This window comes from Amblyraja radiata, chromosome 25 (assembly GCF_010909765.2).
Source record: "Amblyraja radiata isolate CabotCenter1 chromosome 25, sAmbRad1.1.pri, whole genome shotgun sequence".
NCBI lineage: Eukaryota > Metazoa > Chordata > Chondrichthyes > Rajiformes > Rajidae > Amblyraja > Amblyraja radiata.
In genome coordinates, this window is record NC_045980.1 from 18,978,000 (window position 1) to 19,005,700 (window position 27,701).

A 27,701-nucleotide genomic window follows, 5' to 3' on the forward strand; every position below is an offset into this window, starting at 1 on the left:
CTGCACAATTAGTTTCCCCACGGAAAGCAAATCATGACACAAGATCATGGTGGACATTGCCTCCGGTTCTTTATCCACTTATGCCAATTGAGAAGATTCTTAATTTGTCTGTAATTTTTTTTTAAATGACAACTATCTTGGCTGAGAAGTGACTCGAATCTCCTTGATCACTGTCAAGGTGATGGGTATATGGAACAAGCTGCCTGAGGAGATAGTTGAGGCAGGTACTATGACAGCATTTCAAAGATACTTGGAAATGGTACATTACATAGATACATGGACAATAGGTGCAGGAGTAGGCCATTCGGCCCTTTGTGCCAGCAATGTGATCATGGCTGATCATCAATCCGATAAGATCAAATAGAACAAGTTGTCCTACAACTTTAGGCTGTGCATGCCATAAGCAAGAAGATGGCTGATCATCCACAATCAGTACCCCGTTCCGGCCTTCTCCCCATACCCCTTGACTCCGCTAGCCCTATGAGCTCTATCTTACTCTCTTTTGAATGCCTCAAGTGAATTGGCCTCCACTGCCTTCCGAGGCAGAGAATTCCACAAATTCACAATTCTCTGTGTGAAAAAGATTTTCTCATCTCAGTTCTAAACGGCCTACCCCTTATTCTTAAACTGTGGCCCCTGGTTCTGGACTCCTCCAACATCGGGAATATGTTTCTTGCGTCTAGCGTGACCAATCCTCTAATAATTTAATGTTCTATAAGATCCCCTCTCATCCTTCTAAATTCCAGTGAATACAAGCCCAGTCGCTCCATTCTTTCATCATATGACAGTCCCGCCATCCCTGGAATTAACCTCGTGAACCTACGCTGCATTCCCTCAATAGCAAGAATGTCATTCCTCACATTGATGGGAGAGTTCAGAACAATACGAGTCACACACGGACGAACGCGACTCGCTTAGATGGGGCATCTTGGTCGGAATGGGCAAGTTGGGCCGAAGAGCCCATTTCTGTGCTGTATGATTCTACACTAGTTAGGATTGTAGCAACTCAAACATTGTGATTCCTATCGTTATTTGTTCAGCTGATTAACCCACTAATATCTTTTTTCCCCAGCCAATAAAATTTCACTGGGCATTTCAAACATGCAGAAATTCCACTTTATAAACCAAAATTGAAAATACTAATTTTTGAATATAAATACCACCGTCCTTACAACTATTACTTAGAAGTTACATAAGGGGTGTACCAGAATGCTGCCTGGATTAGAAGATATTAGCTATAAGGAGAGATTGGACAAACTTGGATTGTTTTTTCTAGAACGCCAGAGGTTGAGCAGTGATCTGACAGAAATATATAAAATATGACAGGTTAGAAAGCAGATCCCCTTTCCCCCCCCAAAGTGGATATATCAAAGGCCATAGCTTTTAGGTGAGAGAGACAAAGTTTAAAGGAGATGTACACAAAAAGCTAGAGTAACTCAGCGGGCAGGCAGCATCTCTGGAGAGAGGGAATGGGTGACGTTTCGGGTCGAGACTCAGATGTGTGGGGTAAGGTTTTTTTTCTCCCCACAGAGAGTGGTGAATGCCTGCAACATGCTGGCAGATATGGTAGTGATCTTCAAGCTTTTAGACAGGCACATGGATATGCAGGGAATGGAGGGACATGGATCATGGCAGGCAGAGGAGGTTAGTTTATCATGGCATTATGTGTGGCACAAACACTGTGGCCTGTATGGCCTGTTCTTGTGCTCTAAAGCTGTGTGGTCGGCTTAGCCTCCACTGTGGCACGACGCGGCCTAACCGTAACAGAGGTTTCATGGCTCCCGGAAGCCAGTTTGTACTCACCAAGTGAAGCAAATTGTTTCTGCAGAGCCAGTCGGGATTGCAACCTTACACGAAGCAGTTTTATTGTAGTTTCCATGTGACTTGCACTCAAAGAATTGTCTGCTAACACGGATTTCTGTGGCAAGAATGGAAATAAAAACATTTGTGAAAATTCTTGCTGGAACACCATTGGACAGGGATCCCTCTTCATCCGCAGTTCCTAGTGTCATAGAGTCATACAACACAGAAACAGGTCATTTAGTCCAACTCCTCCATGCTGACCGAGTTGCCCCATCTAAGTTAGTGCCACCTGTTTGATCCATATCCCTCCAAACCTTTCCTATCCATGTCATCATGTGTGTGTCTCCATAGTTTACTGTTTCCCAATGGCAAGTCCAGTGACAAAAACTGTTCACCGTAAATTTATTGCTGGATACAAAATCTTATTATGTTCACCAAAAACACTCCTCCTCATATACAATGTACTGCTATGTTTTAACTAAATCCAAACAAAATCTTGTGATATTGTACACTTGCTGCCACTAACATTTAAACAATCACCTCTCCCAAGTTCTGAAGCCTCACCTGTGGCTGATCCTTTGGAAAATGCAGTCCTCCGAGTTTCTGAACCCAAACATAAGGGTGCCCCAGATCGACAATGTAGTCACTAAAAGTTAAGATGCTGGAAAAAAAAGAAAAAGAAAAGTTCAGTTTTCCACCCCGATCAATATAGAGACATGATACGAGAACATTTGGACCCTGAATTCTGTTCTTCTATCTGACATGCCTCATTAAAATGCATGTTTAAGAAGGAACTGCAGATGCTGGAAAATCGAAGGTAGACAAAAATGCTAGAGAAACTCAGCGGTGAGGCAGCATCTATGGAGCGAAGGAAATAGGCAAAGTTTCGGGTCGAGACCCTTCTTCAGACATATGCATATTTTCGGAATCACAGGTAAAGAATAATCAAATCCATTTTTACGTGGATAGGAATGTCTTTTTAAATGCTGTCACTGCACCTGCCTCAACCACTTCCACTGGCAGCTCATTCCATATACCCACCATCCTGTGTGAAAAGGTTGTCTCTAGGGTTCCTATTAACTCTTTCCCCTCTCACCTTAAGCCTATGCTCTCTAGCTCTTGATTCCACAAACTTGGGAAAAGAGCACGCACTTACCACTGTCTATTCCCCTCTTGATTTTATGCACCTCTATTAGATCACCCCTCAGCCTCCTGCGCTCCAAACAATTAAGTGCACAGAGGTAGAGTTGCTGCCTTACAACGCCAGAGACCCAGGTTCAATCCTGACTATAAGTGCTGTATGGAGTTTGTACGTTCTTCCTGTGACCGTGTGGCATTTCACCGGATGCTCCCACATGCCAAAGACGTACAGGTTTGTAGGTTAATTGGCTTCAGTAAAATAGTAAGCTGTCCCTATTGTGTAGGATAGAGTTAGTGTACGGGGTGATCACTGGTTGGTGTAGAGCAGTGGGCCGAAAGGCCTGTTTCCGCACTGTATCACTGACGTAAAATCTAGTCTAAAATATCTAGCCTTCCCAACATCTCTTTACAGGTCAGGTGATCGAGTCCTTGCAACATCCTCATAGATCTTCTCTGCACTCTTTCTAGTTTCATGTGATCTTTCCGATAGCATGGTGACCAAAACTGAACACAATACTCCAAGTTCTCATGTTGTTTCCATCGACACACGGAAGTGAAAAGCAATGAAATAAGATACTCACCCAACTTTATCAAACTGATACTGATTAGCTGGATTTGGAGTCTTCTTGCCATGGTCCCCAGGATACAGACAGCTCAGTAGTGAGGCTGGAGACAATAGATCTCTACATTTGTAAAATATTTAAAGAAATATGTAGATTATCCACAAATTCATGTATAAAATGAGCAATAAAACAAAATATTATATGATATATAATATTTGGTATAATCAGGTGAAAGCCAGATGCCAATGTGTCGTGGAAGTATTTAAATGCTACGCCAGGACTTTGCAGTGAAATTTATGAATGATGTCGACTAGCATATGGTGCTTGGGTCAAATGCAGGCAGACGGGTCTAGTGTAGATGGGGCAGGTTGATCGGCGTGGGCAAGTTGGGCCAAAGGGCCCGTTTCCGCATGCATGACTAAGTAGCAACATTTCTCGTGCATTTTAGGTGATGTACTCAACCACTACAAAGCAGAAACATTACTTTGAACATCAATGCTAACAGTTCACTTCCCTGCGACCTTACCCTGCACTGATGGCCACAGACATCTCTGTAGCTGTGGTTACTTTGGTCTTCACCGTCACTATATTGAGGCTCATCAAGTAATAGAAGTAGAGATGAAGAACACTGCCATCTACCAAATGAGCAAGATAAGTGAAGGTTAAAAACAAAACTAAATTTCTGACCAAAGTGCACTTCAATAGATACACACACAAAAGAGGGAACACAAAGTATTTTTGGAACTCACTCATCCTAAGCTATCAAATTCAGTAACATCAAATGCACCCTTTAGTATTTCAATTCCAGCACTAGGCAATAATTCCACTTATATTAGACATATGAATCTGCACAGAATTACAGAATGTTCAAGTGACATCAAACCAATCAATCTTTATAAAAACATTTTAATTGTGACAATTGAAACACAAATATCAGGGGAATCCAAATGTTTGGGGATGTTCCAGCTGGTCTTTAAATTACTTATCTAGTACATAAAGCTTCAAACAAAAGAGAATGGAAATCAATCAATCAATATCAATATCAGTTTTATTCGTCACTTGCACATAAAGTGCAAGTGAAATGAATTTACCAACAGCGGTACAATGAAAAAAGAACACACAATACAATAAAAATTTAACACAAACATCCACCACAGCATTCATCACTGTGGTGGTAGGCACAAAATTTGGCCAGTCCTCCTCCATTTTCCCCCATGGTCGGGACCTCAACCCTCCGCAGTCGCCGCTGCGGGCGTCCAGATGAATAGACAAGGTAAAGTCCAGGAAACAATTGCTGACAGTGTTTAAGAAGTGTCTAGATGAGTAACTGAATCACCCAGGTATAGAAAACTAAGGGTCAAGAACTGGAAGGTAGGATTAATGTGAATGGTTGCACAATGGTCAGGATGGGAGTATAGGGCCTAATGGTTTGGTTCCACACTGTGTGACTCTATGGCAGTCCCACCCTTAGTAATAAATGGTGAAATAAATATTTATCTGATGGGAGCACAATAGACAGCAAGGGGATAGTATATTAAATACAAAATTTAGGATTTTATTCACTGGAGCGCTGGAGGTGATCTTATAGAGGTGTATAAAATCACAAGGGGAAGAGATATGGTGAATGCACTGAGTTTTTGTATTCAGGGTAGGGTAATCGAGAACCAGAAGACATAGGGTTAAAGTGAGAGGGGAAAGATTTAACAGGAACCTTAGGGCAACTTTTTCCACTTAGCAGGTGGTGAATATATGGAACGAGGTGCCAGAAGAAGTAGTTTAGGGTACTGACTGTAATGACATTTGGATAGGTACATGGATAGGAAAAGTATTTTTCCAGTTGGTTTCTGTGATTTTAGAGACAGCTACTTTGTCATTCACATTGCTAGTGTGATGAAGAGATGGTCAGTTCTCACCTTTGTATTTCAGGTCTAAAGTAATGGACAGAGGGTGTCTTTTTAACATCTCCCTGCGTTTATCATCCAGCTGTAGGCCAAGGGTTGGGCGACGGCGTTTCTGAAAACAGATCAACAGTTTGGGCTCCCAGTTGACTTAAAAACAGCTGCACGTAGGAGGGTAATGTGTTAATTACAATAGCTGCTTGAAAAAAAATTAGCATAACTTTGCAATAAGACATAACTGGGCTAGAGAAAAATGACCAATCACTTTTACTAGAAATCGTATTAACCAGCATCTGCAGTTCCTTGTTTCTTCTAATCATTTTGATGATCTTCTTATGATATTTATTCTGGGTTATACTTTAAGAACCTTTGCAATTTCCTTTATGAAGCTACTTCTCAGAACATATTCCTAGTTTTCGTTTTGCAGCATAGAACTTATTTGCTTCAAAGAAAACTATATTAAGATGCTTCGTTAAATATATTTGACATTTCCCAGGATAGAAATGTCAAAGACTAGAGGGTATAATTTTAAAGTGAGGGGGTGGAAATTTTAAGTAGATGTGCACGTGCTTCCAATCACACTGTCCATTCTGGGAACCAGCAATTAATATTCTTAGTTTGGAAATCATGGAAGGGATTTGATGTAAAGAACACGCCCATCACTGCCCCAAGAGATGTCGGGCATTAAACTCACGTGAAGCAAGTGGGCAGTGTTTAGACTGTTAAAGATATAGCGGGGAAACAGGCTCTTCAACTACGACCAGCGAACACCCCATACACTAGAAGTATCCTACACACTAGGAACAATTTACAATTTTACTGAAGCCAATTAACCTAGAAACATGTTATATCTTGGAATGTGGGGGAAAAAAACGGCGCACCCGGAGAAAACTCACACAGTTAAAGGAAGAACGTACACACTCCGTACAGACAGCACGCGTAGTCAGGATCAAACCTAGGTGTCTGCCGCTGCAAGGCAGCAACTCTACCTCAGTACAACACTACTGTGCCGTCCAACATAAACAAGTCTGGAGCAATCTACTGTCGTGGGATGCGGTTGCAATTGTGACCACCTGTCAGGAATTATAGTATTCATTTGCCCGTTGAGATGTGTCTTCAAGAGGCACCTTGTCACTTTGGGAGGTCACTGAATGGATGGTTTACTAGATGAGCTTTTCTTGTCATGTAAAGGTCGCAGCAGCAAAACAAGTAATTGTTTAAAGGTGACACACAGAAACTGCTTTATGCAGTTTTACAAACAAAAAACATTCACTGTATTAAGTGAGGGGAAATATGTAATAGGAAACCGTGAGGCAACCTTTTCCTTTCAGAGGGTGATGGGTATATGGAACAAGTTGCTAGAGGATATAATTGCCAAGATGCATATTTAGGGATTATAAATCAAAGGGTTCCTCCTGCATCCCAAGGTCATATGGGTTTGCAGGTCAAAGGAGCACTATTTTTGATTTTATTTGTAGAAATGCAACAGATAGTAAATATAATTTGAGTTGATCAACCTCAGCTGAAATGACTGCAACTTACAGTTGTTGTCTGCTCCTCTTCTGCATCCGAGTCGCTTTCATCATCTGCATTAAAAGTCAAAGAAAAGAACCATGACAAATGGAAACTGACAATAATACCTACTCCTATTTAGCTGGAATAATGGATGATGTGGAGCAAAACACTGGCGCATAATTCCTTTCCAATCTGAAGCCAATTACTTCATTTCCAATAAAACAAACACTGAACGAGATCTGACACCTCACTGGTCCACATGGTTTAACAAACACATCAAGGGAGTCAAGAGTGTTTAATTGTCATCTGTACTGGCAACCGAACAATGAACTTACCATGCAGAAGAAAACTCTTGTATGTTAACCAAAGCAAAAATGACTTTTTAAAAAATATTTTAAAGCCTGAAATATGATTTATTTATTACCTTGGGAATCCTCTGGTGGTCTTGAAAGTGCCTTGGCCTCTTCAACATCACCGTCAATAGCGACTGTAAGATTTTTATCTGTCAAGAATAAAAGTTTGATCTATTTAATTTTGGATGTACGCATGATAAGCCTAAATATTTAAACAGGTTGTGTATAATTAAAAGCAGCCATTACAAATAAGGCTCATTTTTCCCTTTGACAGCACCTTACAAACACGAGTTAATCAAGCTAACAAGTATCAGGAAATTGCAAACTGCGTGCCACTCAAAGCTGCTAACAATATCATGAGGTATAAAGTGTTTTTTTACACACACACATACCCATCTTAGATTCTGGAGATATCATTGAGGCACTAACATCACACTTAAATGTGGGTAAATTGAACATTTACACATTGATCATTTTTGTTGCCTCTCCAATAACCCAGTGGATAGTGATTCAAACAAGCAACGTAGTTAAAATCACAGTTTACAACAGATGTGCAGCATATCTTTATTATTGGACAGATTAAAAAGTAATTAGTTCTCAGAGTAATGTGGAAGTAAAACTAAATTAAAAAATAAAACTACTGAATTGCTTTATACGGAAATGCAAATGTTATATTCTGAGTGGGATATATTCCTATAATATTTTTACAAGGGCTAAATATCGGGTTGCGTGACTAATTAAGAGTGTTGCAAGTGGTCATCAATAATACTAGCATGTGACAATTTATTCGCCGATAACCTGTTCACTGATGGCCAGTTTGCATTTCACCGAGACCACCGAGCTCCAGACCTCATCATTGCCTTGGCCAAATATGGACCAAACAGCTAAATTCTGGAACAAACAAAAGGGCCAGAGGAACTCAGCGCGTCAGGCAGCATCTGTGGAAGAAATGGACAGGTGGTGCCACGCATCAGGACCCATCATTATATTCTGTCAGAGAGAGGAGAAAAACTTCTTCACATGCGGCATACTTTGAGGTGGTTTGCAATGGAGCAGTAAAATGGAGACACGAGAATCTGTGATGTTAGAATCCTAAGCAAAAAAGGCTGTAGGTACTCCAGCTAAATTCTGGAGGCGAGGGGACATCAGCGAGGCAACAAGGTACCCTAATAAAGAGGAGGCCAATGGGCATCAAGGTAAAACATTCCAATGACCAGGGTCACACTTTGTGCAGAGAACAATGGTGGTGGGTTTTGGCAGTCTGCCATCTTCACCCTCGGACATCACTTTAGGGCCTCACGGCCCAATCATCTTCTGCTGCTCCACAATCACCTTTCTTCCATCATAAGTCAGAGATGTGGAAGACAATGTTCAATGTCGTTCACAACTCCTTAGCAATTGGAGAATCCAAGCCTGCATGCAGCGAGACTCAGACAACATTCGAGCACAGGGTTATAAATGGCAAGGAACCAATGTACCATGGAGGTAATAAGCAATGACCATCTCCAACAACAGAATTCAAGCATGCTTAATGCATCAACGTTGCCAATTCTCCTGCCAACCACTTTTATAAAGCTGGACATCATCCAGGACAAAACAGCCAATTTATTGAAACCCCATCAACTATGTGAAACAATTATTATTCAATTATCTTTCGAATCCAAGATCTTGGTGCCCAGGTCAACAAATGCAAGATGCAGTCAGGATAGGGTTTGATATTTTCTATTTCCAGTTTGTAACTTTCTAGAAATTTATCTATGATTTTGCAGTATTTCTGTCTGAGGCAGTATAGATGTTTATGTGAAATTTATTTTTATTTTTCTTGAAATCTATCAACCATACGAGAAAAATTAACACTATAAAATTCATTTGTACTTTGCCTTAAAAAACAACATCTGCGCAGTTATTGGTAAATATAGTTTCCAGCTATTCATTTTAAGGTTAATTTTTGCAACAGCACATCTACAGTTATACAGGAGATTGGAAGTAATAATCAGCACATTTAAATTAAAAGTTAAGACATCATGTCAAATCAAATATAGATTGCAGGAGGTATACAAGGACATGTACCAGAACAAACAAAATCCAAACACAATCTCAGTTACTGTAAGTTTGTGAATTGCATGAATACATTGATACACCCAGATAAATTGAATTGTATAAGTGTATAAGTTGTAGCTTCTTCCCAATTGAAGTAATTTGTTATGGAATTCTAGCGCAAGTTGTCAATAATACTGTCCTTTAGACACCCAAGAGACACATACAAGAGTCATAGAGCTATATAGAGTGGAAACAGGTCTTTTGGCCCAAGTCATCCATGTTGACTAATTTGTTCAACCAAGCTAGTTCTACTTGCCTGCACCTAGCCTATATCTCTCCAAACCTTTCCTATAATGTACCTGTCCAAGTATTTCTTAAGTATTCAAACTGTTCATACCTCTACTACTTCTTCTGGTTCCACGTACACACCAACCTCTGTGTAAAATGGTTGCCTCTCAGGTACCTTTTAAATATTACCCCACTCACCCCCACTTTAATCTCTCCAGATCCGGTAACATCATCTTTTTTTTTTTTTAAAACACTCTGTCCAGTTTAATGAGATCCTTCCTAAGGCAGGCTGACCAGAAAAGCATACAGTATCTCGAAATGTGGCCTTACCAACACGATGTGTCAAGGCCTGTACTCAATATTCCTGTCTGTAGAAGGGTTCCACCTCAAAACACCACCTATCTAGGTTCTCCAGAGATGTGGCCTGACCCGCTGAGTTACTCCAGCAGTGTTCTCCTGTACTCAATACCCTGATCTAGATCTCCCTGTTCTAGCACGCTCCCTGTAACCTTACCAATGAATGTAGAAGTCCTGTCCTGGCAAAGTGCAATACCTCACATTTGTCTGAGTTAAACTACATCTGGCATTCCTCAGCCCACTGGCCTACCTGATCAAGATCCTATTGTAATCTTAGATAATTTTCTTCGTTGAGTACTACACCACCAATTTTAGTGTCACCTGCAAAATTAGTAACCAATCCACCTACCATGTGGAACAGCCTACCATGCGACACCTTGTCAAAGGGTGTTACTAAAGTCCACAATGACAGTTTCTATGGTACTGCCCTCAATCTTCTTGCTTATGTCATCAACAAACTCACTCAAATTGGTGAGACAGGATTCCACATGCAGATAGCCATGCCTACCCAATCCTTGGCATTACAAATGCATGTAGACTCAATCTTACAGAACTCCTTCCAATAATTTTCCCACCACTAATGTAAAGCTCACTAGTCTGTAGACAAACACCAATATGCAATTAAAAGGAACTGCAGATGCCACTTTATATCAATGAAACACATAAAATGCTGGAGTAACTCAGCAGGTCAGGTAGCATCTCTGGGGTAAATGGATAGGTGATGTTTTGGATCGGGACTGAAGATAATCATTTTGATTTAAACCATCACTGCTTTATTGTTTGTCCTGTCTTTTATGCAGGGTTATATACAAGTCGCACAGTTCTAAATGAAAAAAAAAGTTTTAAAAAACAATTCAAGTCCCAATACTCACCCTGCCCATAGGGCTGGGAGGCCTTGTTCATCTGGGCTAATGGGGCATCCACCACCACAGCCAGAAGAGGATTAGAAATGAAAAAGGATTGTGAAATAGAGACACAATGTCAGTAAAAGAAAATAGATCAGCAACAAAGCTGGAACTAATTCAATATTTATCTCTCAAACTAAATTAAACAGGAGTAGTACCATTAGTCAATGTGCAGATTAGGAAAATAAAAGCAAAATAATTAATGTTACAGAAATAGTGAGAATGTGTGAAACTTTTCAGCATCACAAAACACTTAAATTATACAAGGTCAGGTGGAAAGTTGACATATTTGACAAACTGTTTATATTTGCAAAAGTTTCTAAAGATTGGGTTCGAAGAATGCTGCTCGAAATAAAAGGAATGAAAATATCAACATTGCTGAGAAATTTTAAAGATCAATAATTCTATTAAAAATTTCTAAAAGTGTGTTATTTAACGTAGCTTTTACCAATGCTGCAGATGCATTCGGACCAGAGGAGATGGTTTAAATTCACCATTGAAATATATTTGGTGAGATCATTTTAGCCAATATTAGAAACAATGGTGGAAAGAACATGCATCATTAATATGAAATCCTAGCATGTCACAGTATTGTCAATAATACATCTGACTTACCACAAGCTTGTCCATAAGAATTTGCTTGCACATACAGCACATACAGTGGTGGAGGTAGGTGCCTGGCAATATCATACTGTTTGTGAGCTTGATCAAATGGCATTGAGAGATACTCCTGAACTGGTAACGATGCCTAAAGAGACAGACATTCAAATTGTAAATCGACAGCGCAAAGCCACATTTTTAAATTAATATTCAACATACCACAACTTGACTTAAATTCACACTAAAGATTGAAGGTATGTATTTTAATTACACACCTCCCTCATTTCCCCGACGATTCAAAATTCAACGCATTGAATTTAGGAGGCTGCGGGCTTAGAGGTGTATAAAATCGTGTGTGGAATAGGTAGAGTGAATGCACAGTCTTTTAACGAGGGTAGGGGAATCAAGAAATAGAGGATGTAGGTTTCAGGTGAGAGGGGAAAGATTTAATAGGAATCTGAATGATAACTTTTTCACACAGAGGGTGCTGGATATATGGAACAAGCTGCCAGAGGATGAAGTTGAGGCAGGTATAATAACAAAATCTAAAACTCTTGTACAGGTATGTCGGCAGGAAAGGTTTAGAGGGACATTGACCAGATATGGGCTTATGGGACTAAGTTAGATGGGGTATCTTGGTCAGCATAGACAAGTTGCGATGAAGTCTGTTTCCGTGCTGAATGACTCTATGTATACTGACCCTCACAGAGAGGACGACTTTTTAAAAAAAAATGCAATTATGAGGGGCGACCTGTGCCTGTATCAATTACAATCACCACTGCTCATCTCAGTAATGGCAACCACTAAACTATTAGTGTTGCAAAAATCCATTGGATTCATCAAAACCCTTTGATGATTCAGAAGTAACATGAAAGTAGAATCGGTATAGATAGCAGATTTCTTCGCAAAGTAGTTAACTCTCAACTCCCCTCTGACAGAACCGAACAAGTCATTCATCAGTATCAAAGATTAGGGATGGGTAATAATTGTTGGTCTTATTAGCATAATCCACATCCCTCAAATTGGATTGGTGAGTAATCGATAAATGGAAATCAGAAGCAACCTTTCACTTGGGGAAAAACCCTCCATAATTTATAGTGCAACATGCATTGTTAAAGAACAATGGGATATGCAGACAAGAGATGGGGAAAGTTGTCATTTATCAAAGTCTTGCAGATCTGAGCAGAATCGTACTGCTTTCAGCAAAGAGATAATTGAAGAATGAGATTCTAATGCTGCATACAATGTGTAATGAATAGTTGGAGCAATCATGAGAGTTTCTAGACAGTTATATGAACAATATTAATGCCCCTTTCCACTGAAAGGTTGATAGGAATACAGTGCAGTTTGAGTGAATGCAATCTTCAGAACAATAGGCTGCAGTTGTTGGTCGAGCCAGATAAGGAGAAAACAACTCAACTACTGTCCTATGACAAAAGAGCTGATTATCTCATTAAATAAGACACAAAGTGCTGCAGTAATTCAGTGGGTCAGGCAGCATCTTTGGAGAACATGGATAGGTGACGATTCAGGTCGAGACCCTTCCTCAGACTCTCACACTTTGTTGCTTGAGGTTTAACTGAGATTTTAACCTTCAAGAAAAGATGTTTTTATTGTTTGATAATATTTCTCTTAGTCAACCTTTACACAGTACTCTGCATTGTGTTTATATGGTTAAAACATATCGATTTTTGCTTGCTCTTAAACATATTTGATCAGGATTGCTTATGTAGATGACTTCCATTGTCAATAGTTGACTTAACATTCATTGTGTAAAGTTCATGATATAATTCAATTATGCGCTGATTAATTTAGAGATAAGTTGGCATAATTCATTAGCATGCAGTCTTATCCATTTGAAACATAACTTTGAATACAGCCAAGACTCAGGAGATAAGCAACTTCAGGCAAGTTAAATGTGAAATAGATGTACATATACTTGCTTGAGGAAATACTATTTGTTGTTAGCACAGAAGTATTGACATGTAACTTGCGATCTGCTCGACTTAGAAAGCTGGAATGGGAAGTAGAATGGTACAGATAGGGTAGGAGAAAACAAACTGCTGGGAGAACATAGTGGGTCAAGCAGCATCTGTGGAAGTAAAAGAACGGTCAACGTTTCAGGTCGAGACCCTGCTTCATGTCTGAGAGTGGAGGGGAAAGATTGGCAGTATATGGAAGTGAGAGGGAGAGGTGAGAGAGTCCATGGTGATAGGTGGAACCACATGCGAGGGGGGTGGGGGAAGGAGGGGTAAGGATAGAGAGAAGGAACCTGTTGAGTGGGGGGAGGGGGGACAGAAGCTAGTTGATGATAGTTGGAGCCAGATAAGGGAGGAATGAGGGGGAATGTGGAGTCAGGTGGGGGAAAGGGAGAGGAGATAGGATGATAAACCTCGGGGGAATATATAGGGTGAATGCACAGAATTGATGGGCAACTCTTTTGCTCGGTATATGAAACACGCTGCCAGGGAAGATAGTTGAGCAGGTACTATAACAGCATTAAAAAGACACTTGGATGGCTATGTGGGTAGGAAAGGCTTGGAGGGATATAGGCCAAATGGGATTAGCTTAGATGAGGCATGTTGGTGGGCATGTACCAATTGGGCTGAAGGGCCTGTTTCTGTGCTGTATGACTGACTCTATCAGAGAAGAAGTGTTCAAAAGGGAACTGCAGATGCTGGAATATCGAAGGTACACAAAATTGCTGGGGAAACTCAGCGGGTGCAGCAGCATCTATGGAGCGAAGGAAATAGGCGACGTTTCGGGCCGAAACCCTTCTTCAGACTGATGGGGGGTGGGGAAAGAAAGAAGGAAAAAGGGAGGAGGAGGAGGAGCCCGAGGGCGGGCGGATGGGAGGGTGGGAGGAGACAGCTAGAGGGTTAAGGAAGGGGAGGAGACAGCACGGGCTAGCAAGATGAGGCCACGCGCCAACTCTCGGACACCTCCTCCTACTTACCCTTGGACCATGACCCCACTGACGAGCACCAGGCCACCATTTCTAGCACCATCACCGACTTCCATCAATTCCCACGCCCTACCTGACCAAGCCTCCAAACTCATCGTTCCCCAGCCCCGCACGGCCCGTTTTTACCTTCTCCCCAAAATCCACAAACCCGGCTCTCCCGGCAGACCCATTGTCTCTGCGTGTTCGTGCCCCACCGAACTCATCTCCACATACCTTGACTCCATCCTATCCCCCTTGGTCAAATCCCTCCCCACCTATGTTCTAGACACCTCAGACACTCTCCGCCGCCTCCACGCATTCCACTCTCTGGGCCCTCACCCCCTCATCTTCACCATGGATGTCCGGTCACTCTACACCTCCATCCCCCACCAGGATGGCCTCAGAGCCCTCCGGTTCTTCCTCGACCAGAGGAGCAACCTATACCCAGCCACTGACACTCTCCTCCGCTTAGCGGAGTTGGTCCTCACCCTCAATAACTTTACATTTGACTCCTCCCATTTCCTCCAAACACAAGGCGTAGCTATGGGCACACGCATGGGCCCCAGCTACGCCTGCCTCTTTGTCGGGTACGTTGAACAATCCTTGTTCGAGACGTACCAGGGCCCCATCCCCGACCTCTACCTCCGCTACATTGACGACTGCTTTGGTGCCACCTCCTGCACCCACACACAACTGACTGACTTCATCCACTTCACCACCAACTACCATCCGGCACTCCAATACACCTGGACGATTTCCGACACTTCCCTACCATTCCTTGACCTCACCATCTCCATCGCAGGGGACAGACTCCTGACCGACATACATTACAAACCCACTGACTCACATGGCTATCTGGACTACACGTCTTCCCACCCTGCCCCCTGTAAAGACTCCATCCCCTACTCCCAATTCCTCCGCCTACGCCGCATCTGTTCCCAGGATGAGACATTTCATACCAGGGCATCGGAAATGTCCTCGTTCTTCAGGGAACGTGGATTCCCCTCCACCACCATAGATGAGGCTCACACCAGGGTCTCATCCATACCCCGTAACACTGCTCTCTCTCCCCATCCCCGCACCCGCAACAAGGGCAGAGTCCCTCTGGTCCTCACCTTTCACCCCACCAGCCGGCAAATACAACACATAATCCTCCGCCATTTCCGCCACCTCCAACGTGACCCCACCACTCGCCACATCTTCCCATCTCTCCCCATGTCTGCCTTCCGCAAAGACCGCTCCCTCCGCAACTCCCTCGTCAATTCTTCCTTCCCTCCTGCACCACCCCCTCCCCGGGCACTTTCCGTTGCAACCGCAAGAAATGCAACACCTGTCCCTTCACCTCCCCCCTCGACTCCATTCAAGGTCCCAAGCAGTCGTTCCAGGTGCGACAAAGGTTCACCTGTATCTCCTCCAACCTCATCTACTGCATCCGCTGCTCTAGATGTCAGCTGATTTACATCGGTGAGACCAAGCGCAGGTTGGGCGATCGTTTCGCCGAACACCTCCGCTCAGTCCGCAATAACCTACCTGACCTCCCGGTGGCTCAGCACTTCAACTCCCCCTCCCAATCCGACCTCTCTGTCCTGGGTCTCCTCCATTGCCAGAGTGAGCAACAGCGGAAATTGGAGGAACAGCACCTCATATTCCGTCTGGGGTCCTTGCGTCCTTATGGCATTAACATTGAATTCTCCCAATTTGGCTAGCCCGTGCTGTCTCCTCCCCTTCCTTAACCCTCTAGCTGTCTCCTCCCACCCTCCCATCCGCCCGCCCTCGGGCTCCTCCTCCTCTTCCCTTTTTCCTTCTTTCTTTCCCCACCCCCCATCAGTCTGAAGAAGGGTTTCGGCCCGAAACGTCGCCTATTTCCTTCGCTGCATAGATGCTGCTGCACCCGCTGAGTTTCCCCAGCAATTTTGTGTACCTATCAGAGAAGAAATCAGGTGGATAGGTATGTGGATGATGGGCAGATGGAATAAGCTAGGAAAGTGTTTCCATGGCACAGATAGGGTTGTATTACAGATTTTGTGACTAAGATTCATTGTTCGGAGAAGAACTAGAAATGCCAGTGTTACATTTGATCTCAGAAAGTTTGAAGTAAAGTAAAACAAAAGCCTTACATTACTAAAACTCCAGAATTCTAAACATATGGAATTTGATTTTCAGAATGGATGGAGCCTGTAGGTTGATGATGCTAATATTTGATTTGCAACCCTTCCCGATTATTAATGTGCAAAATAAACCATGTGCAGCATTTTAACCATATAACCATATAACAATTACAGCACGGAAACAGACCATCTCGGCCGTACAAGTCCATGCCGAACAATTATTTTCCCCTAGTCCCATCTACCTGCACTCAGACCATAACCCTCCATTCCTTTCCCATCCATATACCTATCCAATTTATTTTTAGCTTCTCCATTACCATTCAACAGCAAAATAAACACTTTCATGATTACCAAAAAGTTGATTCAGGGTGGAAATATCAAAGACTATCGGGCATATCAAAGATGATAGTGGAAATGTTTAAAGCAGTGCTGGGCAAGTGTTGTTTTTCCAGAGTAGTGGGTGCCTGGAATGAGCTACCAGGAGTGGTGGTAGAGGCAGATACGATAGTGGCGTTAAATAGGCACATGGATATGCAGGTAAAGGAAGGATATGGATCATGCGCAGGCAGAGGAGATTAATTTAACTAAGCATCATGTTCGGCACAGACATTGTGGGCCCAAGGGATTGTTCCTGTGCTGTACTGTTCTGTGATCTATATAAAGCAAAGTTATTTTTTCTTCATACCTGCATAATGGCATTGAGTCTTGGCTGCAGACTGCTCAAATATTCCTTTTTGATTTCGATATCCTTCATAATTTTCTCTTTGTTTGCCAGTGATTCTTTATACTTTTCTGCCAACCTATAACAAAAGCAAACGAGATTTAAGCGGGTAGACACAAGGAACTGTAGATGCTGGTTTATTTAAAGGCACGACACAAAGTGCTGGAGTAACTAAGCGGGTCAGGCAGCATCTCTGCAGAAAACACTGAACTGCAGGTGCTGGTTAAGGTCAGTTCGTTTTGCAGAGATTCTTAGGATAAGAATGCAGCAAACCTGGAACCATTAACTGTAGAGCAGATTGGAAAAAGATCTGAAATAGGGCAAAGGAAAGATAAACAGATTAGCATGCAAAGCAAAAGTAAATTAAAAATTCTTCTATAAATAACAAAAAGGTAGTTAAATGAAGGCAGCAGCCAGTGGATCTGGACGCTCACTGAGGTTGGGCAATCGCGCGGATCAGATGCAGCCTACAACGTCTCAGAGCGGTGGAGGAGATTGACATCATTGCCAGGCCAGGCCGACCCCTGCAACTCCGACCCAGTGTTGTAGCCAGGACTACGATATTTTTTAAGAGCTTTGAAACTTGAAGGATACAAGATGGGGCGGGAAATGTGTCGACTCTTGTGTACTACCCCAGTGTAATCTACTATTCCTACATTCTTGCACGTGGGTTTGATTGTGTAAAGTTTTCACTGAATTGCATGCACAAAGGCAATTTAACGGTACCTAGGTACATGTGATAATTAAACACCATTACACAAGGGAATCAAAGTGTTTGGGACCAATAGCTTTAACTCTATCAAGCGCCAGTACAAGCATAATTAGATAAATTATAACAAACCATGATCCAATAACCGTCCCTTACCTTTTACGCTGTTCAAGTTCCCAATCTAACCGGGATAGAGTTTGCTGATGAGGATCATTCATTGTAAAATCAGGCTTACTGATGTCTGATGGAGCATCTTGATAGAACTCCTCCACATTCACCAAGTCAATCTCTTCATGCTTAGATCTACAAGACAATGCCGGTGGTGAGAAATTAGAAACATTCACAAAACATTGTATTATTTCCACTGACAGTCCTATCTGACATTAAATACACTGGTTACAGTGTCTTCTGTAGCTCATCTCAACTTCAGATCACCCATTAATTGACTGATTTTGATCTCAGTGTGTGCAATTTGGAGGATACCCTGTTTCCTCTGTAGCTCCAACTACAGAACATAGAACACTACAAAAACAGGCCCTTCAGCCCATAATGTCTGCGCTGAACATGATGCCAAGACCATCACTTATCCACCTGTGCATAATCCACAGCCCTCCATTCTCTGCATATCCATGTGCTTATCCAAAAGTCTCTTAAGTGCCTCCAACATTTCTGCTTCAACCACCACCCCCAGCAGCCCGTTCTAGGCATCCACCACCCCGTGTTAACAAGCTTGCTGTGCCAAGCTGATGCAGGTAAACTAACCTCATCTGTATGCACATTATCCTTATTTCTCCATTCCCTTAATATCTATATGCCTATCCAAAAGTCTCTTAAGCTCCACTATCATATCAGCTTCAATCACCATCCCCGGCTGTGCGTCCAGGCACCTACCATCCTCTGTGTAGAAAATTTGACAAACACATCAGTTTTAAACAGTGCCCCTCTCACCTTAAAGCTATGTGCTCAAATATTTGATTTTTCCATCCTGGGAAAAAGATTGTGATCATCTACCCTATCTATGTCTCTCATAATTTTATTTAGTTCTATCAGGTCACCCCACACCCTCTGGCGTTCCAGAGAAAACAATCCAAGTCTGCCCTGTAGCTAATACCTCGTAACCCAGGCATCATTTTGGTAAACCTCCTCTGCGCTCTTTCCAAAGGCTCCACATTCTTCCTATAATGGAATGACCAGAACTGCACACAATACTCCAAATTATCCATTGCTGAGATTAGGGCAGCAAATGTATGTGAAGCGGATCGCATCCAAATTCCCCTCCAAAACATAGTCTATGCTTGTTCTCACCGATGTAAATTAAGCCAGATCAGGAGCACCAAAAGCAGTGCATGGAGGTTGGAAGAGGTGCACGTCAACCTCTGTCTTACCTAGAAAGGCTGCTGGATTCTCTGAATGGATGCGAGGGAGGAGGAGTAGGCACAGGTGTTACATCTACACTGCGGTTGCAGGGGAAAGTGACTGGAGGGGTTGAGCAGGAAGAGATGAGTGAACCAAGGAGCTGTGGAGGGAATGGTCCCTGCAAGGCAGGGATGATGTGACTGGTCGGTGGTGGGATCGTGTTGAAGGTTGTGGTATTGTCAGAACAATGAGTTGGATGCGGAGGCTAGTTGGTGAAAGGTGAGGACCAGGAGAATCAGCCTGCTCTGTTGGGGGAGGAGGGAGGCAGGGGGAACAAGAGTAGAACTGTGGGACACACAGGAGACGTGGGTGAGGGGTCCACCCACAACAACAGGAGGGAAAAATCACGTTCACTGAAGAAAGAGGATGTCTTGACTGACCTAGAGTGGAAAGCCTCATCTTGGGAGCAGATGCGGTGGAGATAATCAATATTCTGATTGGGACAATAATTGCATCCTTCATTGTAGCTGAAACACCATTGCCACCAATATCAGGGGACCCTTATTACCACAGCACTCCTCAAGAACAAATTGTACAAAAGGAAAGGTAACAAAAAAATGGCCATGCCTGTCACACCACAAATTTATTAAAAGTTTTCTTTTGTGCGACTTCTATGTACCACTTTACCAAGTTGTACAGATTTAAATTTCTATCCATTTGAACTTGCTGTGATGAAATACACAGGAGAATGCTGAAAGTTAATCAATTGAGATATTAATATGGTCTGGTCTGCTGAGTATTTTCAGCATTTTGTTCTTTATATAAAAATAAGTGGATCAGCACAAATGGAAGTAAATTGACTAAGCGATACCTTAGTTGTCAATTTTATTGCACATGCTTAAACACTTTATTTAGAATTGATGCACTACCAAAACAGATTCTGTGACTTCAATAACACCAAAAACCAGAACAAACATTAGAAAGTTGCAAGTCAAACTTACTTGAACTCCAAGCATTTTGTGATTTCTTTTTGAAGATGCATCACCTCATATAGAAGATTCTGAAGTTGAAGATGGAGAGCATCCACTTTCTGTTTGGCCTGAAAAACAGTTTGCATCTTAAATATCCACAACTAATTTGCACAACTACTTCAGAAATTTTACAAAGCGCATTGCCATTCCACATCAAATTTACACCAGTCAGAAGTTCACTTATGAGTATAAACGGGTGGTGCTCTTATTCAGAACATTGAACAGTACAGCACAGGAAGAGGCCCTTCGGACCACAAAGCCCATGCTGAACATGCCTAGATAAACTAATCTCCTCTGCCTGCACATGATCCATATCCATGTGGCCATCTAAAAGCCACTTAAACATCACTATCGCATCTGTCTCCACCACCACCCCTGGCAGCACGTTCTAGGCACCCATCACCCTCTGTGTAAAAAGACTTGACCCGCACATCTCCTTTAAACATTGCCCCTCTGCCCTTAAAGCATTTCCACTCAGGGAAAAAAAGTCCTGACCGTCCACCCTATCTATGTCTTCCATAAATTCATGTACATCTATCAGTTCTTCCATCAGTTTCATTCACTCGGGAGAAAACAATCTAAATCTGTCCATTCGCGCTTTTAAACCAATAATCCCTAATCCAGGCTGTAATCTGGTAAAAGCAATTCATTTGAATTAAATATGATGGGAAACAAATTTGTTTTTGTATAATTTTGCATCCACCCTATAAAAAGATGAACACATGTTCCCATTAGCTGACTAATTAGGAAGTTTGCTCCATTCCAGCCCACCTTGATGGTCACAGTATTTACCTCGTGTGTTTGATCGCGGCCTTTCTTTAATCTGATATGAGCCAAGCGGTTTAATTTCTTTAGAGTCATGAAGTGAATACAGCTTTGGATGCGCCGCTCATCAATCTCCGCTGCCTGCAAGAGGGCAAATGAGAATTATAAGTTGAACAAACAATTGTAAAGCACATGGAACACAAAATGCGGGAGTAATTCAACGGGTCAGTCACTTTGTACGTACAGTAACGCAACTGAATACTTACGGCATCTTTTCCTCCTTTACTCTTCAATTCATGAATCTCAGCCATCAATCTTTGAAGATCTTCGCATGTTTCCTTATACAGGTCATAGTCTTTGGCAGGGTCTCTTGTATCGACTTCAGCTTCCTCACTGTAAATTTTGTTCTCCTAAAGCAAACACGAATTTTAGCATTCCAAACAAATAATCAACTATCAATAGTAATGGTGAGACAAGAACAATTGATGTTGATTATGCCGTTTCCTGCGATTGGTTAAGCACAACAACTTTTATTTGGTTAGTTAAGATTATTGTCAAGTGCACCGAGGCACAGTGAAAAGCTTTTGTTGCGTGCTAACCAGTCAGAGGAAAGACAATACATGATTACAATCGAGCTATTCACAGTGAATTCACAATAAAGCCAGTAAAGTCCGATCAAAGATAGTCCAGGGGGGCTCCAATGAGGTAGATAGTAGTTCAAGATTGCTCTCTGGTTGTGGTAGGATCGTTCCATTGCCTGATAACAGGTGGGAAGAAACTGTCCCTGAATCCTGAGGTGTGCATTTTCACACTTCTATACCTTTTGCCCGATGGGAGAAGAGGGAATGGCCTATGTGCGACTTGTCCTTGATCATGTTGGTTGCCTTGCCGAGGCAGCGCGAGGTATAAGTGGAGTCAATGGAAGGGAGATTAGTTTGTGTGATGGTCTGGGCTGTGCACACAATTCTCTGCAATTTCTTGTGGTCTTGGATGGAGCTGTTCCCAAACCATGCTGTGATGCATCCCGATATCGCTTTCTCTTTCTAATGTGCATCTGGGACATACCGAACTACCTAAGCCTTCTAAGGAATTAGAGGCGTTGCTGTGTTTTCTGGTCCATTGCTTCAACGGAGAAGTTGTTGGTGATATTTACTCCTAGGAGTTCGAAGCTTTCAACCATCTTTACTTTTGCACCTTCAATGCACACCAGGGTGTGTACCGCGTCGCTTCCTGAGTCGATCACTATCACTATGTCTTGCTGACATTGACAAAAAGGTTGTTGTCTCGACATCAGGTCACGAGGTTTTCAATCTCCTTCCTCATCATTATTTAATATTCGGCACACAATGGTGGTGTCATCTGCAAATTTATAAATTGAATTAGATTTGCACAAGGCTACACAGTCGTGGGTGTACAAGGAGTAAAGAAGGGGCCGAGTACGCATCCTTGCAGAACACCAATGTTGAGGATTATCGTAGAGGATGATTTGTTCCCTATCTTCACTGATTGGGGTCTGTTGGTTAGGAAGTCGAGGATCCAGTTGCAGAGATGAGTGATGAATCCATGCCACGGGTTTGGTGATGAGCTTGGATGGTATAATGGTGTTAAAAGCAGAGTTGTAGTCTAGGAATAGGAATCTGACGTAGGTGCTTCTCTTATCCAGGTGTTCCATGGATGGGTGCAGGGCTAGAGCGATGGCATCGTCCGTGGACCTATTGTGGCGGTAGGCGAACTGTAGTGGGTCAAGGCTGCTTGGCAGATTGGATTTAATGCGTTCCATAACTAGCCTCTCAACGTATAACAGAAGTTAACAATGTGCAGATGCTAAATACTAGTCGGCTGCAAAAATGTGGATGAAGGTGTTGGGCTGATGGGAGGGAAGGGATGGGCACAGAGGAGGTTATAGACAATAGGTGCAGGAGTAGGCCATTCGGGCCCTTCGAGCCAGCACCGCCATTCAATGTGATCATGGCTGATCATCCCCAATCAGTACCCCGTTCCTGCCTTCTCCCCATATCCCCCGACTTCGCTATCTTTAAAAGCCCTATCTAGCTCTCTTTTGAAAGTATCCTAGGTTATCATAGAAAGGAGGCCATATGGAACAAAATTTTGAGAAAATCACTCACTTTGAGGATATACTACTGGCCTGCTAACAACTGATTAATTGAAAGATACAGCATGGAACCAGGTCCTTCGGCATCTCAAGTCCACAAGAACCATTGATCACCCTTTCGCTCTAGTTCTATGTTATCCCACTTTCTCATACACTTCCTACAAACTAGGGGCAATTTACAGAGGCCAATTAATCTACAAACCCGCATGTCTTTGGGATGTGGAAGGAATCCAGAGCATCCAGAGAAAACCCACACTGTGACAGGGAGAAAGTGCAAATTCCACAATGACAGCAGCCAAGGTCAGGATCGAACTCAGGTCATTGGCACTGTGAGGCTGCGGCTCTACCAACTGTACCATTGTGCCGCGCAATACTGTGTACAGTCCTGGTTGTGCTGTGGAGGAATGTCATTAAACTAGTAACGATGCAAAAATGATTTGAGAGAATGTTAGTGGGTATGGAAGTTTAAGTTATTAGGAGAGGCTGAATCTGCTGGGTCTATTTTCCCTGGAGCGTGGGAGGCTGAGGGGTGATCTTAGAGCTTGTAAAATTATATGGTACAAATATTAGGGCACACCACTACCTTATCAACTACGATCTTTGATGGACCATGTCTTTGGTTGCACGATGGAGTTTGGTTTTGCACTTTTATGGTTACCTAGAATTACTGTTTTGTTTAGTTTATTATTGTCACTTGTACCGAGGTCCAGTGAAAAACTGTTATTAATTTACTGTTATTTGTATAATTGATTATGACATATTTATCCATATGCTATTGAACACTACACAACACAAAACACAATAACTGGCGGCACAGCAGTAGAGCTGCTGTCTTGCAGGACCAGAGACCAGAGTTTGATTCTGACTATGGGTGTTGTCTGTACCAAGTTTGTATGTTCTCCCTTTGACCGTGTTGGTTTTCGCCGGGTGCTCTGGTTTCCTCCCACACTCCAAAGACGTACAGGTTTGCAGGTTAATATGCTTTGGTAAAAAATTGTCAATTGTCTCTAGTCCGTAGAATAGTACGAGGTGATCACTGTTCGGCGTGGACACAGTAGGCCGTTACACTAATGACTTTGGTTTTGCAAAGGGGCGTCTGTCTATATCTGGCTCTCTCCTACAAGAGGCAGTTTATACCAGAACATATTCACCTTGTTTGTGTAGGAAAGAACTGCAGATGCTGGTTTGAATCAAAGGTAGACACAAAATGCTGGAGTAACTCAGCAGGTCAGGCAGCATCTCTGTAGAGAAGGAATGGTTGATGTTTCGGGTCGAGACCCTTATTCAGACTTCATCTTGTTGTTGCCTTTGGGATGGGATTCCATTGAGTGAAGGGAAGCACGGCGAGCAGGTCACAGATCTCCCGTCTCTTGGGGTGAAATGGTCTCCTTTTGCTTTTATTGTGACCACCCTGTTGCAGTTATCCCAGTTATTGTCCCATAGTTGCTGCCTACCGAGATTGTGGACCACAGTGGTGACAGTGTGGTCTGGGGGAGTAGCCTGGCTTCACATCCTCTGGGCCCTAGACACTCTCATCCCGGCCCCAGACACATCCTCATCCCGGCCACAGATACATCCTCCCGGCCCCACACAAGGTGTCCGGGTCCCAGAGCACAGGCGTCAGACCCAAGCCGCAACCCCAGCGCCCCAAGTGTTAGACCTAAGGCCACAAGCTCAGTCCTCAAAACCCAGGCCAGACCAGACCCAGGCCTAGAGCCCAGGCCAGACCAGGGCCCCAGACCAGACCCCAGACCAGGCCAGGGCCCCAGGTCAGACCAGGGCCCCAGACCCAGAGCCCAGACCAGACCAGGGCCCCAGAGCCCAGACCTAGAGCCCAGGCCAGACTTAGAGCCAGGCCTAAAGCCCAGGCCAGACCAGGGCCCCAGGCCAGCCCAGGATCGCAGACCAGACCCAGGGTCCCAGGCCAGACCCATGGCCCAACCCAGGCCTAGAGCCCAGGCCTAGAGCCCAGGCCTAGAGCCCAGGCCTAGAGCCCAGGCCAGACCAGACCCAGGGCCCAACCCAGGCCTAGAGCCCAGGCCAGGCCGCAGCCTCCAGGCCCCGCTCCCCGCCACTCACCTGGTCACCATCGCCTCGACCCTTCCTCGCCTCCTTCTCCGCCGCCCCGCCGTCGCTCCGGATCACTTTGGTCTTCCTTTTCTTCGCCGATTCCACCGACATCGCGGCTCCGGAGCGACAGCGCCGGAAGGGGAGGGTCGTCCACTCTCCGCCGGCGGCTGCAGGCGGTTGGAGACAGGTTCCTCCTTCTCGCCGGCAGGGGGCGCAGCGGAGTCAGCGTGCTATTGCTCCTCCTCGCCTGCAGGGGGCGCAGCAGCCGCCCAGGTGAGTTGAGTTTCCCTTCGCCTGCCGCCGGGGGGCGCTGCAGCAGCAAGGATGAGGATATTGCCAATTTCATTATTAACTTATTCTACTTTCATGCACCCACAGGGTAATGCAAACTTCACGTGATCACACACAATTTAAGCACCTATTTTCTGCCCTTGCCTTAAACAAGTAATGGTTTAAACCCTTAAATCCCTCTAAACCCTTCCTATCCATGTACCTGTCCAAATGTCTGTTAAATGTTGTTATATTACTGCCTCAACTATCTCAAGGGAGATAGGAGAAGGAGGTGTAGGTGTTCTTCCTTTTTAAGGAAAAAATGGAGGGTTTAGTAGTTACCTAAACTTGGAGAATTCAATGTTCATACCGTTGGGCTGTAAGCTACCCAAGTGGAATATGAGGTGCTGTTCCTCAGGTTTGTGTGGGACCTCACTCTGGCAATGGAGGAGGCCCAGGACAGAAAGGTCAGTGTGGGACTGGGACGGGGAATTCAAATGGTTGGCAACAGGGAGATCCAGCAGGCCTCGGCGGTGTTTGGTGAAACAGCATCCGATAATGGACCTTGGTCTTGCCGATGTACAGGCCACCGGATGTGCACAACATTCTCATAAATATTTTTTGCACCCTTTCCAGTTTAATAACATCCTTCCACAGCAGGTCGAGCTGCCAGAGAAAGTGGTAGAGGTGGCTACAATTAAGACACTTGGATGGGTACACGGAGAGGAGAGGTTTGGAGGGATATTTGGAGGGATTTGGTTTGGTTTAGTTTAGAGATACTGCACGGAAACAAGCTCTTCGGCCCACCGAGTCCACGCTGACCAGCGATCCCCGTACACTAACACTATCCTACACGCTAGGGACAATTTATAATTTTTACCAAAGCCAATTAACCTCAGACTCTCTCAGATAATACCAAGGAGTAATAAAGGCTTAATTTAAATGAATATCTAATTGTAGGTTCTAGTGAGAGCCGAGCGTTAGTGATTGCTCTATCTGCATAATTAAACACCTTCTGACATTTGGTGCTTAATTCTTTTTGCTGAAACTGCAAGATATGTGATGGTGCATTTTCTCATTTTCTAAGAAGCTTTGCATTCAGTGAAATGTGATAACCAAGACAGCCTTGAGAAAGGAATTGGGATAATGGTCCTTGGAATAATTAATTACTTCTGAAATGGTTGGCATCTTTTGAAGGAACATTTCTTTTAGGGGTCATGTAATTGTAGTGCTCTTGTCTTTATCTATATATGAGAAAGAACTTATGAAGCTCAGAAGATATGTTTAACAACTTATGAAGATAATTGGATTTGACACAGTTAAACAGGGGACATTTCAAAGACAAAACAAAGACATTGCAACACGAGATAAAGACCAGTACAATATTGTATGTATCTCTGAATGTTTACAGCTTTAAAAACAAAAAGCAGTGAAGAAAGAATTTGGTATTCTTGCCTTCATTGGTCATGATCTTACCTTTCCCTTGACTCTCAGTCTGAAGAAGGGCCTCGACTTGAAACGCCACCCATTCCTTCTCTCCAGAGATGCTGCCTGAGCTACTCCAGTATTTTGTGTCTATATTACATTTAGTTGGGAGCTCATGTTGCAGCTGAACAAGACATTGCTAAGGTCACGTATGGGGTAGATTTTACAGTTTAGAAATACAGCACGGAAACAGGCTCTTTGGCCCACCGAGTCCAAGCTGACCATCGATCACTTATTCATGCAAGTTCTGTTATCCCACTTTCTCATCCAACCCCTACCCACTAGGGGCGATTTTACAGAGGGCGATTAACCTACAAACCCGAACAAGCTTGAGATGCGATCAAGTTTTTTGAGGTGGTGACGAAGGTGATCGATGAGGGTAGAGGAGTGGATTTTGTCTCCGTGGATTTTACTAAAGCATTTGATAAAGTCCCCCATGGCAGGCTGATCCATAAGATTAAGATGCACGGGATTAACAGTGACTTGGTCGTATGTATTCAGGACTGTCTGTGTTGGTAGAAGACAGAGGGTTGTGGTGAAAGGACAATATTCAGGCAGGAGGTCTAAGACCAGTGGAGTTACACAGGGAAGGTACATAAAAATGCTGGAGAAACTCAGCGGGTGCAGCATCATCTATGGAGCGAAGGAAATAGGCAATGTTTCGGCA

At 43.4% G+C, this 27,701-nt stretch overlaps 1 protein-coding gene across 2 annotated transcripts in view; it reads right to left on the reverse strand.

Moving 5' to 3' along the window:
* Window positions 1–25,496, reverse strand: part of thoc5 (THO complex 5) — a 30,633-nt gene extending 5,137 nt beyond the window's left edge. Inside the window, exons 1-15 of one of the 2 annotated variants that reach the window (XM_033043366.1) lie at window positions 25,289–25,469; window positions 21,363–21,506; window positions 21,124–21,237; window positions 20,302–20,399; window positions 18,101–18,247; window positions 17,200–17,314; window positions 11,478–11,610; window positions 10,830–10,865; window positions 7,344–7,421; window positions 6,947–6,990; window positions 5,420–5,519; window positions 4,033–4,141; window positions 3,525–3,626; window positions 2,368–2,464; window positions 1,804–1,918 (exon numbers count right to left, since the gene is read on the reverse strand). In XM_033043366.1, the coding sequence (XP_032899257.1) occupies window positions 1,804–1,918; window positions 2,368–2,464; window positions 3,525–3,626; window positions 4,033–4,141; window positions 5,420–5,519; window positions 6,947–6,990; window positions 7,344–7,421; window positions 10,830–10,865; window positions 11,478–11,610; window positions 17,200–17,314; window positions 18,101–18,247; window positions 20,302–20,399; window positions 21,124–21,237; window positions 21,363–21,506; window positions 25,289–25,390 (1,534 nt within the window). In that variant the 5' untranslated portion in view covers window positions 25,391–25,469. Of the gene's footprint in view, window positions 1–1,803; window positions 1,919–2,367; window positions 2,465–3,524; window positions 3,627–4,032; window positions 4,142–5,419; window positions 5,520–6,946; window positions 6,991–7,343; window positions 7,422–10,829; window positions 10,866–11,477; window positions 11,611–17,199; window positions 17,315–18,100; window positions 18,248–20,301; window positions 20,400–21,123; window positions 21,238–21,362; window positions 21,507–25,288 lie in introns of both variants that reach the window. The other variant, XM_033043367.1, reaches the window with a different exon arrangement.
* Between the last annotated feature and the right edge of the window lie 2,205 nt (window positions 25,497–27,701).